This window comes from Lathyrus oleraceus, chromosome 4, assembly GCF_024323335.1.
Source record: "Lathyrus oleraceus cultivar Zhongwan6 chromosome 4, CAAS_Psat_ZW6_1.0, whole genome shotgun sequence".
NCBI lineage: Eukaryota > Viridiplantae > Streptophyta > Magnoliopsida > Fabales > Fabaceae > Lathyrus > Lathyrus oleraceus.
In genome coordinates this window covers 338387391-338399868 of record NC_066582.1, presented here as the reverse complement: position 1 = coordinate 338399868, position 12478 = coordinate 338387391, and the positions used below count along the sequence as shown (strand labels likewise).

General features: G+C 38.2%; 1 protein-coding gene across 1 annotated transcript; it reads left to right on the top strand.

Moving 5' to 3' along the window:
- Positions 1-10865: 10865 nt before the first annotated feature.
- LOC127137334 (vegetative cell wall protein gp1-like) lies at positions 10866-12150 on the top strand. The gene is made up of 2 exons (XM_051063806.1): positions 10866-11405; positions 12139-12150. Exons 1-2 carry the CDS (start codon positions 10866-10868, stop codon positions 12148-12150), a joined length of 552 nt encoding a protein of 183 aa, XP_050919763.1.
- Positions 12151-12478: the final 328 nt, after the last annotated feature.

Sequence of the window (12478 nt, the reverse complement as noted above, 5' to 3'; positions counted from 1 at the left end):
TTATGTTTGATGTGTCGACTGTATGTGTCGACACATGACCTATACAGTTCGATACATGTCCTATACATGTCAACATATGCATCAGATGTTTCAACACATGACTTAGATAGGTCTACACATGCAATGCATTTTTCCAAAAATTCATGATTTTTGTAATTATTTTGCATTCCTTTTGCCTCCAACTTGCATACATATAAATACTTCATACTAGCATCATTTGAAATAAGTGATTTTGAAAATATCACATACGAAATCGGGATTTCCAAGAATACTCTTCATCTTCAACCTACATTTTATGCATACATACAAACAAACTACACATAATCATTCTTTGCTTGGGTGCCATATAGAATAAGTGTTGATAACGTCGGATTTAGGTTGTTGAATTGTGAATTGACTTGAGATCTTTGAGGGTTTCCAATAAAAAAACCAAGTTGGGGTTTTCCTTCAAGATCAATTGGGGATTTAAAGGTTTTGGACAAGATTATGCAAGTTGGATTCGATTGAGTGAAAGCTTTGAAGAACAAGGGTTTCTTGCAAAGGAGTAGCGTGAGACGGTGGATCATCTTGGTAAATCTTGGGTCACAACTATTAGCAATTTAGATGCGATCAAGTGAAAGCTTTGAAGAACGAGGGTTTCTTGAAAAGGAGTAGCGTGAGACGTTGGATCAAATTGGTATTGTTGGGTAACTTGATCAAGCTCAGATCAAGGGAAAAGAAGGTGTTAGAATCAACATCAAACATAGGGCTTATAAGGTTAGATTTCTACATTTCTCTTGTATTCTACTTTTGCAAAGTAAGGTTAATTTTCATTATCTCAATTCGAGTTCAAATTAAAGGCAAACGTACCCATAGCAAGGTCGATTGGGGAACTGCCTAAACACATATTTGTGTACTCTTTCTCTCTCTCTCTTTCTCTATCTCTTTTACTTTTCATTTGTAAGTTGTTAAATTCATCGATTGTGCGATTAATATGTTTGACTAAAATTTTTGATAACATTTTGAAAGAGTTTTTTTTAATTTGATCATAATATATGAGATTATGGTTGGACTTACAAATTAACAAAATCATTGCACACAAGGTGTTCGATAATTTGTCTCAATAACATTTTTGTGTATTTTGTCATTCAAAATAGTCTTTACTATTTGAGTAGCATTAAAGTGATTGTGATTAATATTATTTTTATCAATTTGTCCTTATTATCATAACTTGGTTCTATATACGCATATCTAAGATTTTCAATAGCGGTTATGTTTAGACGATTCGATTCGGGTCATTTCCGCTAGCCATTAAGTTTTTTTTAAATAGTTTTTGTAAAGTTTTTTAACTTGGGATCTATTCAACCCCACCCCCTCTAGATTGTAGGTTATCGTCTAACAAGTAATTCTAGAGAAGTGTTTGATGAATCGGCGATAAAAACCAACGTGTCCAAAAAAATTCCAAATTTCTCTCATGCTAGTGGGTGGCTGTAGTTTCTCAATCACTTTTATGTTAGCTTTATCAACCTCAATTCCTCTTGTGGACACTAGATGTTTGAGTATTATGCCTTCCTTCACCATGAAGTGACATTTCTCCCAATTTAATACAAGTTTGACCTTAACAGACCTCTCAAGTACTTTTTCTAGATTGGTTAGAGAGTTTTCAAAGTTTGACCTACATACTAAGAAATCATCCATGAAGACTTCCATGATATGCTTTATGAAGTCAACAAAGATTGACATCATACACCTCTGAATTATAGTTGGAATGTTACACAACCCAAATGGCATTCTCCGGTAGGAAAGTGTACCATAAGGTCACGTGAAAGTAGTTTTCTCGTGTAAAGAGAGAGAACAAATCTCTACAAGAAATGGCCAGAACCATGATCCATGAAAACAACTTACCTAAGTACTTTGCGGCAGAAGCTGTAAACACAAATGTTATGTTCAAAATAAAATCTATATTCGACCTATTCTAAGAAAAACTTCATATAAGTTGTTCAAAGGAAAAAAGATATGCATTTCTTATTTTCATTAGTTTGGATGTACATGTTACATGTTGAACAATAAAGTTTATATAAAGAAATTTGACGCCAAAGCTCAGAAGGGTGTCTTTTTAGGATACTCTGAGCGATCAAAGGCATATACAGTGTATAACTCTAAAACTAATAAGGTTGAATAGTCAATACACATCAAATTTGATGGCGAAGAGCCTGACAGTAAAATGTTAGAGCTAGTTCAAAGCTTTTTAGAAATCTATGTAGGAACAAATTTAGTTTCTACAATGTATCTCTAAGATTCTGATGATAACAAAGGATGAAAAAAAATGGTACCCTAACGAAATTTTTCTAAGTATGCAGGACTCTAATCAAAACAGTCAGATAGGCACTCATCAGATACAGAAACAAGTTCTGAGATACCACTTAGATGATACGCAAGCAGAAGCTCTGACTCTGATCAATGCAAGCATAAACTAAACAAGAGACATCAGACACTCTGAAGCGGAAGAATGACTCTAGAATCTGAAGCCTTGCGCTCTGATGAAATCCAGTGAAAAGAAACTCTAAAGACAGTCAGCAACAAGCATCTTTTGAAGATACACTTGTTTAATGAAGATTCTGATATTCGAACCTTCTGATTCAAAATACTTAGCTTTGAAGGAACTCTCTTCTGGAAAGAATCTACTTTAGGAAGGATTTTATGGCGCCCCAACATTGTTTCGGAAAGAACATAGAGATTAATGACATTAATCATCCATCATTGCCCCAAATTCTGACATTAACATACTTCAACGGTCTTCTCATCACTCCTATATAAAGGATGGAACGCCTCTCTAAGAAGATACCTAAAACACATGAGAATACAACACTCCTATTATATTCATTCTTCATTCTCTCATACGAGCTGCTGCTCTAATGTGTGAATAATTCTTTGCTTTTACCTTGTGTAATTTCTGCTTAACTAGAAGCACTAATCATTACTGTAATTTTATTCATTTGCTGAAAAATATCCTCATGTGACTTGTGAAGTCTGTAAACTTGAGAGGGCTAAGAGATCCTTACTCTCTTAGACGATTATTGGTGTAATCTTTCAAGATTAGTGGATTAAGTCCTTTTTGAAGGCGAAATCACCTTGGCCTGGTGGACTGGAGTAGCTTTGAATTTCAAGCGAACCAGTATAAAATCCAGTGTTGAATTTATTTGTTTCTACGACTGTCTAATTTCTAAAAAGTTTTTATTCTCTCAAAACAATTCAAACCCCCCTTTCTTGTTTTTCACTACCGTGTAAAGAGATCCAGCGTGATAAAAACACTTAACCGTGTAAAGAGATCCAGCGTGATAAAAACACTATGGCCAACACCAATGAAAGAGATAGTTACAATGTTAAACCTCCAATCTTTGATGGAGAAAATTTTAATTACTGGAAAGACAGAATCGAAAGTTTCTTTCTGGGTTATGATGTTGATCTATGGGACATAGTTACTATTAACTACATACCTCCTGTATCTGATGCTGGCGTTGCCATTTCCAGAAACAAGATGACTGATGATCAGAAGCGCGACTTCAAAAACCATCACAAAGCCAGAACAATACTGCTGAATGCCATTTCCTACAATGAATATGAAAAGATCACCAATAGGGAAACCGCTAAAGAAATACCTGACTCCCTGAGCATGACTCACGAAGGAAATTCACAAGTCAAAGAGACAAAGGCTCTGGCTCTAATTCAAAAGTACGAAGCCTTCAAGATGGAGGACGATGAAGCTATAGAAGTAATGTTTTCTAGATTTCAAACTTTAATTGCAGGACTCAAGGTTCTAGACAAAGGCTACACAACTGCAGATCATATCAAAAAGATCGTCAGAAGCTTATCAAAGAAGTGGAGACCCATGGTCACCGTATTAAAATTGTCAAAGGATCTAAACAACATCAGCCTTGAAGAACTCGTTAGCTCCCTCAGAAGTCACGAGATAGAACTTGAGGAAGATGAGCCTCAAAAGAAGATCAAATTTGTAGCACTAAAGTCCAGATCTGAGAGACGCAAACCAGAAAGGAACAAAGCCTTCCAAGATGAAGAGGAAGACAATGACGACTCTGAAAAAGAAGACTCTGACGATGAAGAAGAGTTATCCCTTTTGACCAGAAGAGTAAAACAACTTTGGAGAAAAAGGAATAATAACTTCAGAACACTAAGACCCAAGGGAGATCGCTCATAATCAACTTCCAGAGGCAAATGAAACAAAGAGGTAACATGCTATGAATGTAAGAAATAGGTCATTACAGAAACAAATGCCCAAAGCTGAAGAAAGAAAGCTCCAAAAGAGAAAGTTTAAATAAAATATCCTTTAAATCCAAGAAGGGACTCATGGCCACCTGGGACGACAGTGGATTTGATTCCTCTTAATCAGACTCTGAAGAACAGGCAAATGTTGCATTCATGGCTACCACTTCTGGAAACACATCAGATGGAGAGTCTGATTCTGAAGAGGTATTTTCTGATCTTTCTCGCTCTGACCTTGAATCATGCCTTTCTGAATCTTTGAACTCATATCAGAAACTTAAACAAAAATTTAAAGCACTAAAAAGAGTTCTTGAAGGAACCATCGAAGAATGTGATAAGCTTGAGATAACAATTTCATAATTAAAAGATGAAAATCTAACTCTGACAAATGAAAGAGACTCCGCAAATAAAGAATTTTTAAAACTTGAAGAAGCTTTATCTCAAGCCCCACAAACTTCTAACACAATGATATATAGATATGAAAAATCTTTTCAAAAGTTTCTGAAAAATGGGATAGAAAGAAGCAAAATGGCATCCATGATTTATGGAGTCAGTCAGAATAATAAAAGAGGAATATGGTATGATCCTAGTGAAGATAAATCTTCTACAGATGACAAACCCAAATCTCCTTTTTCTTATCATTACACGCATGCACAAACACAACGTTTTATATTCAGAATAGAATTTATGTAAGACCTATTCTGGAGAAGACCCCCTATGAACTGTGCAAGGGAAGAAAACCCAACATTTCTTATTTCCATCCTTTTGGATGCTCATGTTTTATTCTTAATACTAAAGAACATCTGAACAAGTTTGATTCAAAAGCACAAAAAGGTATTATGTTAGGATACTCATAATGCTCTAAAGGCTACAGAGTATACAACACAGAAACTAAAATTGTGGAAGATTCAATACATGTTAGATTTGATGATAAGCTTGACCCTGAAAAGTCAAAGCTAGTTGAGAAACTTGCAGATTTGGAGATAACTCTTGCAGGTTCTGACGAAAAGACTAAAGCATCCGAAGAAGCTGAGAAACAAAGTCCATATACAACTAAAATCTCAACTATCGAGAAAAGATCAAGAAATCGCCCAAACATCTATGAAGATTTTATTCTTGGAAACAAGGATGAACCTGTCAGAACTAGGTCAACATTCAAAGTATCTGAAGAAACTCCTCTGGGATTAGTATCTCTGATTGAGCCTACTTCTTGTGATGAGGCACTTCAATACAATGATTGGGTTCTTGCAATGAAAGAAGAATTGGATCAATTCTCAAAGAATGACGTCTAGGATCTTGTCCCAAAGCCTAAAGAAACTCATATCATTGGAAAAAGATGGGTATTCAGAAACAAATTGAATGAAAAGGGAGAAGTAGTCAGAAACAAAGCACGACTGGTGGCACAAGGTTACAATCAACAAGAAGGCATTGACCATAATGAAACCTTTGCTCCAGTTGCCAGGTTAGAATGCATTCACTTACTTGTTTCATTTGCTGTAAATCATTCCATCAAATTATATCAGATGGATGTCAAGAGCGCATTTCTTAATGGTTATATATCAGAAGAAGTGTATGTTCATCAACCTCCAGGTTTTGAAAACTCTAGATGTCCAGAACATGTTTTTAAACTGAAAAAATCATTGTATGGTCTAAAACAAGCTCCTAGAGCTTGGTATGAAAGACTAAGCAACTTTCTTCTAGAACATGATTTTATTAGAGGAAAGGTTGACTCTACATTCTTCTGTCAAAACATTAGAAATGATCTCATGATATGCCAAATATATGTTGATTGTCATACCCCAAAATTTGCCCATTAATATTTCAAGACATTTTTCAGGGCACTCCGACTCATTTTTATGACACTGATCTTAAAGGAACAAAGGCCCAGCTCACGAATGGCCCAATCCAGAAAATGGCCCAAACTGGCCTGTTCGCTACGCGTTCGCTACACGCTCGCCTTGCGAACGTTCGCTACACGTTCGCTACACGCTCGCCTAGCGAACGTTCGCTACACGTTCGCTACACGCTCGCCTAGCGAAGCTGACAGACAACAGAAAATTTCGGGCTTCATTCTGAGCCCATTAGGTCATGAAAAAGAGCATTATAAATACCAGCACTTCAGTAATGAAAAGGGAGAACGAAAAAGGACGAAAGGAGAACCCTAGCAAGCAAACCCTCGCGCTCACAGACGGAAAACCCTGGAGGCTAACCCTGAGAATTCCGAGAAACCCTGAAGGAAAAGCCGGCGGCAGCAAGGTCACTTCCGCTCAATTCGATCCGGTCGGCCAATTCAAGGTTGCAATTCGATTACAAACAGGTTGGCATTGCTATTACTACCTTATGTTCTTAATTTGCATATGGCATTATGATTAAATTTATGAAAATATCTTAAGTTTGTCATGTGAATTGTAGTGTGCACTTGAATACCTTAAATGATTAACCATATAATTGCTGTAATGAAAGCCATAAGGCATAAAATTGGTTGAAATTGTACTGATATCAAAACCAGAATCCGCAGTCGCTCGCTAGCACGTCGCTAAGCGAGCATGAAGCGAGTATTCGCTAAGCCTTCGCTAGGCGAGGCAGGCGCGAACCTGACAGCAGCCGACTTTTCTATTCTGATTTTTCATTTATGTTTTATCATAGCCAGGCATTGTTTATCTGATCATATTACTGTTGTGATTTCTTTTGCGGTGTAATCCTCGATTGCACCCTGATTTGGTATTCTAACCCGTTTGCTGAATGTTGCAAAGGTTCACACACCCCAGGAAAAGATTGTTGTTTAGGTCTTCCACTTTATTTGTGGGATACCCTTGTGAAGAGCTGCCCTAAATTGCTTAATTAATTTTAATGTAATTAATTTTAATGTATTATTTTTAATGTATTGATTTTAATGTGGAGATTCACCCTAATTACCTAATTAACTTTAAAATATGGCCTCTAAATATGTGATCTTGGACCTCTCTTTTGCCCTACGGTATTACGGTATAACGGTCATGTCCCGCGAATGTAGGGATACACTTAGCAACGGCCCTTCGGTTAAATCATCATAAAATAAATCATGGTCCCTCGGATGTTGCCTTCGAAAATACGATTTTTGTCCCTCGATGACCCTTCGGTGTAGCCTACGGTTAAATGATGATCGCCCTTCGAATGCTAAGGTATCCTTACAACTGTTGCCTTCAATGACCTATCGATGACCCTACGATGACCCTTTTACATCCAAAGGATAAAACTACTTACTTCTCAATAGTAAGGACAGTTTTACCCTCATAAGGATAGGAAATGCCCATAACGACCTTAGGAAGGTATAACTCTCAATTACTGGATCATAACCTAAAACATTTTCCACCCCTCACACTTTGCAAATCCTAGAAAATCACCACTTGGTATACATTCATACTCGAATCATTACCAAGTTACATTTTTCTAGACCGTTTTCAAAATCAAACGAGATAAATACTTTGTATAGATTCATACGAGAATCATTACAAAGTTAAACTCTCTTTTCGAAACATTTTTTAAACAATTCACGAACACTTTTTAGACAAAAATATAAGTGATCCAGCAATTAAGAGCCCATGGATAACCATGGATACAAAGGGTGCTAACACCTTCCCTTTGTATAATGTACCTCCCGAACCCAAAATCTATTGAGGTCTTTCCTGTTCTTTTCCACCTTTCCTTATTGGATAAAAGAAAAGTCGGTGGCAACTCTTGCTATCCGCGACATTGCGATAAAAAGCAAAATACCCCAAGTCAGTTCACCGTATGACATTGATGATATAATATTTGGTTCAGCTAACCCCTCTGTTTGTCAAGAATTCTCTGAGCTAATGCAGGCAGAATTTGAAATGAGCCCGATGCAAGAACTAAAGTTCTTTCTGAGAATTCAAATCAATCAAGCTTCAGAAGCTACTTATGTATATCAAAGCAAATAGATAAAAGACATTCTGAAGAAATTTGAAATGGCAGAACGCAAACCATCCAAAAGACCCATGCATCCAACCTGCATTCTGGAGAAAGAAGAAGTTAGCCAAAAGGTTTGTCAGAAGCTCTATCGTGGTATGATAGGCTCTCTTCTCTATCTGAAGGCCACACGTCCTGACATTCTTTTAAGTGTATGTCTTTGTGCCAGATTCCAATCAGATCTAAGGGAATCCCATTTAACAACTGTTAAAAGAATCCAAAGATATCTGAAAGGAACTCCTAACCTTGGCCTGATGTATGAGAAAACATCAGAGTATAGGCTCTCTAGTTATTGTGATGCAGATTATGCAGGGGACATAATGGAATGTAAAAGTACTTCTGGGAACTGTCAGTTCTTGGGAAACAATCTCATATCGTGGGCCAGCAAAAGACAGTCAACCATCGCTCTGTCTACTGCAGAAGCATAATATATATCAGCTTCACTATGCACTACTCAGATGTTCTGGATGAAAAATCAACTAGAAGACCTTTAGATTTTTAAGAGTAACGTTCCTATCTTATGTGATAATACTGCTGCCATATGTTTAAGTAAGAACCCTATCTTGCATTCCAGAGCCAAGCACATAGAAATAAAACATCATTTTATAAGAGACTATGTTCAGAAAGGGGTAATATCCTTAAAATTTATCTTCACTAAACCCCTCGCTAAAGACAGATTCTCATTTATTCTGAAACATTTAAAAATTGAAATTTGCCTAGAATAAACCAAATGTGCTTCTTTGAACTAGCAAAATAAGGCTCTGAAATAAACATATGGTATCTAGATCTGACTCTGATGCTTCTACCAGTTAGGAGTTATCTGAATCAGAAATCCTCAGGATCCAACCCTTTGGTATTCTTGAAGATCAGATAGATCGACACGTGGGGCATCTTGTGTCTGACCTTGGATCTTCTAGACAGTTATCTAGCAGAAATCAAGAGACAGACCCTTGAGATCTCCTCGAGCAGTATGCTAATTTGGGGATTAGACTTCCATCATGGGCTGTAATCATGTCTCCCCTAAGCGTGTCAACTTGATGTCTGTGCCATTATTAATTATTGAATCGTTCAACTACCTCTAACGATGTCGTTTTGCATGCTTTCCTTGTGTATTTATACTTTTCACAACTCACAATTTTACACTTTTACACTCACGGCTTACACAAACCCCTTTTCTCTCTCAAGTTCATCATCTTCATTAGTTAACCATCATCTTCAGCAAGTTCTTCATTTTTCAATCAAAGTTTTCCATGGATGTTCAACAACAATTTATCTACAACTATTCTCAGCAAATGGAATCAACGGAACAAACTCCCATCTCTTCTTAATAAACAACTGCTACAACTGGTGTTGTCTCTATCCCAATCTACAAAGAACCACACATTCTGGATCGTGAACCTCATATTCATCTTGCCACGCCTTTTGACAAGCTTGAAGTCCTGTGTGAATCGCTGGTAGATTTTGTCAACATGAAGCGCAATGGAATATACCTCACTGAGGAACTGAGAATGCAAGGGTAGGAAACTTATTTTCAAAGACTCTATGGTCTTGTCTACACCTATTTGGTCAAGGAGTTCTGGCGCTTCACAGACGCAGATGACCACTACATCATCTCATATGTTCTAGGGGTCAAGATGGTAATCACTGAGAAATCCATCGCCTCCCTTCTGAACATGGAGAAGACAGGGGGAAGAAGAATCTACAACATCAACCCTAGCGCAAAGCACTTGTCCCAAGAAATTTCCCCAACCATCTTTCAACAGAACGCTGAAGGTAAACACTCCAAGAACAAGGAACTTCACCAGAACCTCCGAGTCTGGATGAAGATCATTCTGGGAACCATCCATCACTGCCCAGCCTCCAACTCTTCTGACTACATCAATACGAATCAGAAGTGCATTCTCTACTGCATTCACAAAGGGATAAAACCGAACCTGTCAGCGCTGCTCTCCAAATACCTCAGAGATTATGTCAAGGATACCCAAAACAACATGAAACCCAAAACCTACATTCCTCTGGGAAGACTTATCTCCGATGTTCTGATCGAGAGTGGGATGATGGATCACCTGATCCATCACAATCTGATGGAGGATGTCACTGTTGACATTGGAAGACCTCTAAATGCTCGCAATCTGAAGAGTATGGGGGTGATTGAGCAAATCAAGTCTAAACCCACTTTAGATACCTCCTGGGAAGCACTCAAGGATCAGAGGAAGATTCCCAACAACCTCTACCTCTTCTCCAAGATTGATCCTCCATAAGTGGTGGCACATTATCTGAAGGATCTTGCAAGCCAAGGCGTTGACATATCAGAGTTCTCGGTAGATTGGCTACCTGAGCATCCACCAAACTTCATGAAGAGAATGTGAGAGCCTTCTGAGAAGTCAAAGAAGGCCAAGAAGGAAAAATTGGGAGAAACGTTTGGGTCAAGACCTCCTGTCCTTCTGACTGATTCACCAAGTAAGTCTATGCCTCCTTCTCGCTCTGTCAATTTAAAACAAATTGCTTTTTCTCTTCCCTAAACCACTCTTATCTATACCTAATATGAAACCCCGCCCTCTACCGCTAAACTCTCTAATCCACCATCTCAAAATTTCAATCTCTCCACCACTACCTTACCCGTTTCTATAGCAAAAATGTTGAACAAAACCACCTCACCCTCATCTTCTAGACCTTCATCTCCACCTTACTATGTTCTCTCATCTGACTCAGAACCTTATGTCCCTCAATCCCCCACACTAGCCCAACTTCAGGCATGTGCTCTTGCCTCACAGCAACAACCACAACTTGAACCAGAAGCCACCACTCCACCTCCTGAACAACAAAATCCACCACCATCTGAACAACTACAAACACTACCCTCTGAAAAACCTCAAACACCTCCCTCTAAACAACAACCAAGTCCACCACCTGAACAAACAACACCACCACCCTCTGATACCCCCAACATACCACCCTTTGAGGACTTTTTCATCCCTACCTCTCAAACTCCCGCTGACACCACCCAAACACTTCCAACATCCCGAACCCCCAACCAAGAACCAGAACCTGCCTTCCCCACCTTAGAAGAAGCAATTATGTTATTTGCAGAGTCTTCAGTGGAGAAGATCAAGTCTCTGTCTATAAACTCTGACATCAGTGATGATCCCTCTATAGTGAAGATTTACTGGAACAGAGTGATCAGATGGATGACCTCTGAAGCCTTCAAACTGAAAGGCCTCTCTGAACAAGTCCGCAACGACTTTATCAGAGATGCTGGAGTAAGGCTACAGGCTCGCTTGGTTAGAGAGGCTGAGGAAAAGGCCAGAAAGGAAGCAGAAGAGAACGCTCTCCTGGAAGAGGAGCAAAGACTTAGAGAATCTTAAGAGAAAGTTGTTGCTGAAGCTGAGGCAAAAGTCAAAGCCGAAGCTGAAGAAGCAGCACACATTGCTGCAGAGGAAGCTGCAAAGGCCAGCGTTGATGCTCTGACTCAGGGGGAGCAATCTAACTTTGGCTTCGCCCCTCTGGTCCTGAAAACTCTAGAAGAACTTCAAAATGAGCAACAAGTTATGAGAGAAAGATTGGATCACCAGGACTTCGTCAACAACAACATTCAGAACCTGCTGACTCAACTGCTCCAAAGGATGCCTCTGCCTCCAAACCCTTAGGCACTTAGGCTCTTTTTGTTGTTTTTCTTCTTATGTTTTTCTTATGTTTTCTTCTATATGCTCTCTTTCTGAATTGCTGCCTATTTGTACAAGTTTTTCTCATATATATGAATATTTGTTTCTCGCCTTACTCTCTTTGTCTTTTTGAGTCTGACAAAAAGGGGGAGAACTAATACAGCTCTGATAAAAATACATATCTAAACCTCTTGATGCACTACGAATATTAATATCTTAATGATTTATGAGAACTAAAATTATGCAGGATAACAGCTAAGGTACAAACCAACCGCCACACAAGGAAGGTCTGGTAAGAACTTCTGAGAAATCTGTTGATCCAACGGGGGAGTCTCTTATTATTATCTGACTCTGAGATATTACTTTGATTACATCATTGTTTCATCATCACTCTGATTTTTTTGTCATCATCAAAAAGGGGGAGATTATAAGAACAAATTTAATTTCTACAATGTATCTCTAAGATTTTGATGATAACAAAGGATGAAACAAAAACGGTACCCTAACGAAATTTTTCTAAGTATGCAGGACTCTAATCAAAACAGCCAGATAGACACTCATCAGATACAAAAACAAGTTCTAAGATA

Coding starts and splice junctions, on each gene's coding strand:
- LOC127137334 (XM_051063806.1), top strand. CDS start 10,866: ATGTTGAACAAAACCACCTCACCCTCATCTTCTAGACCTTCATCTCCA.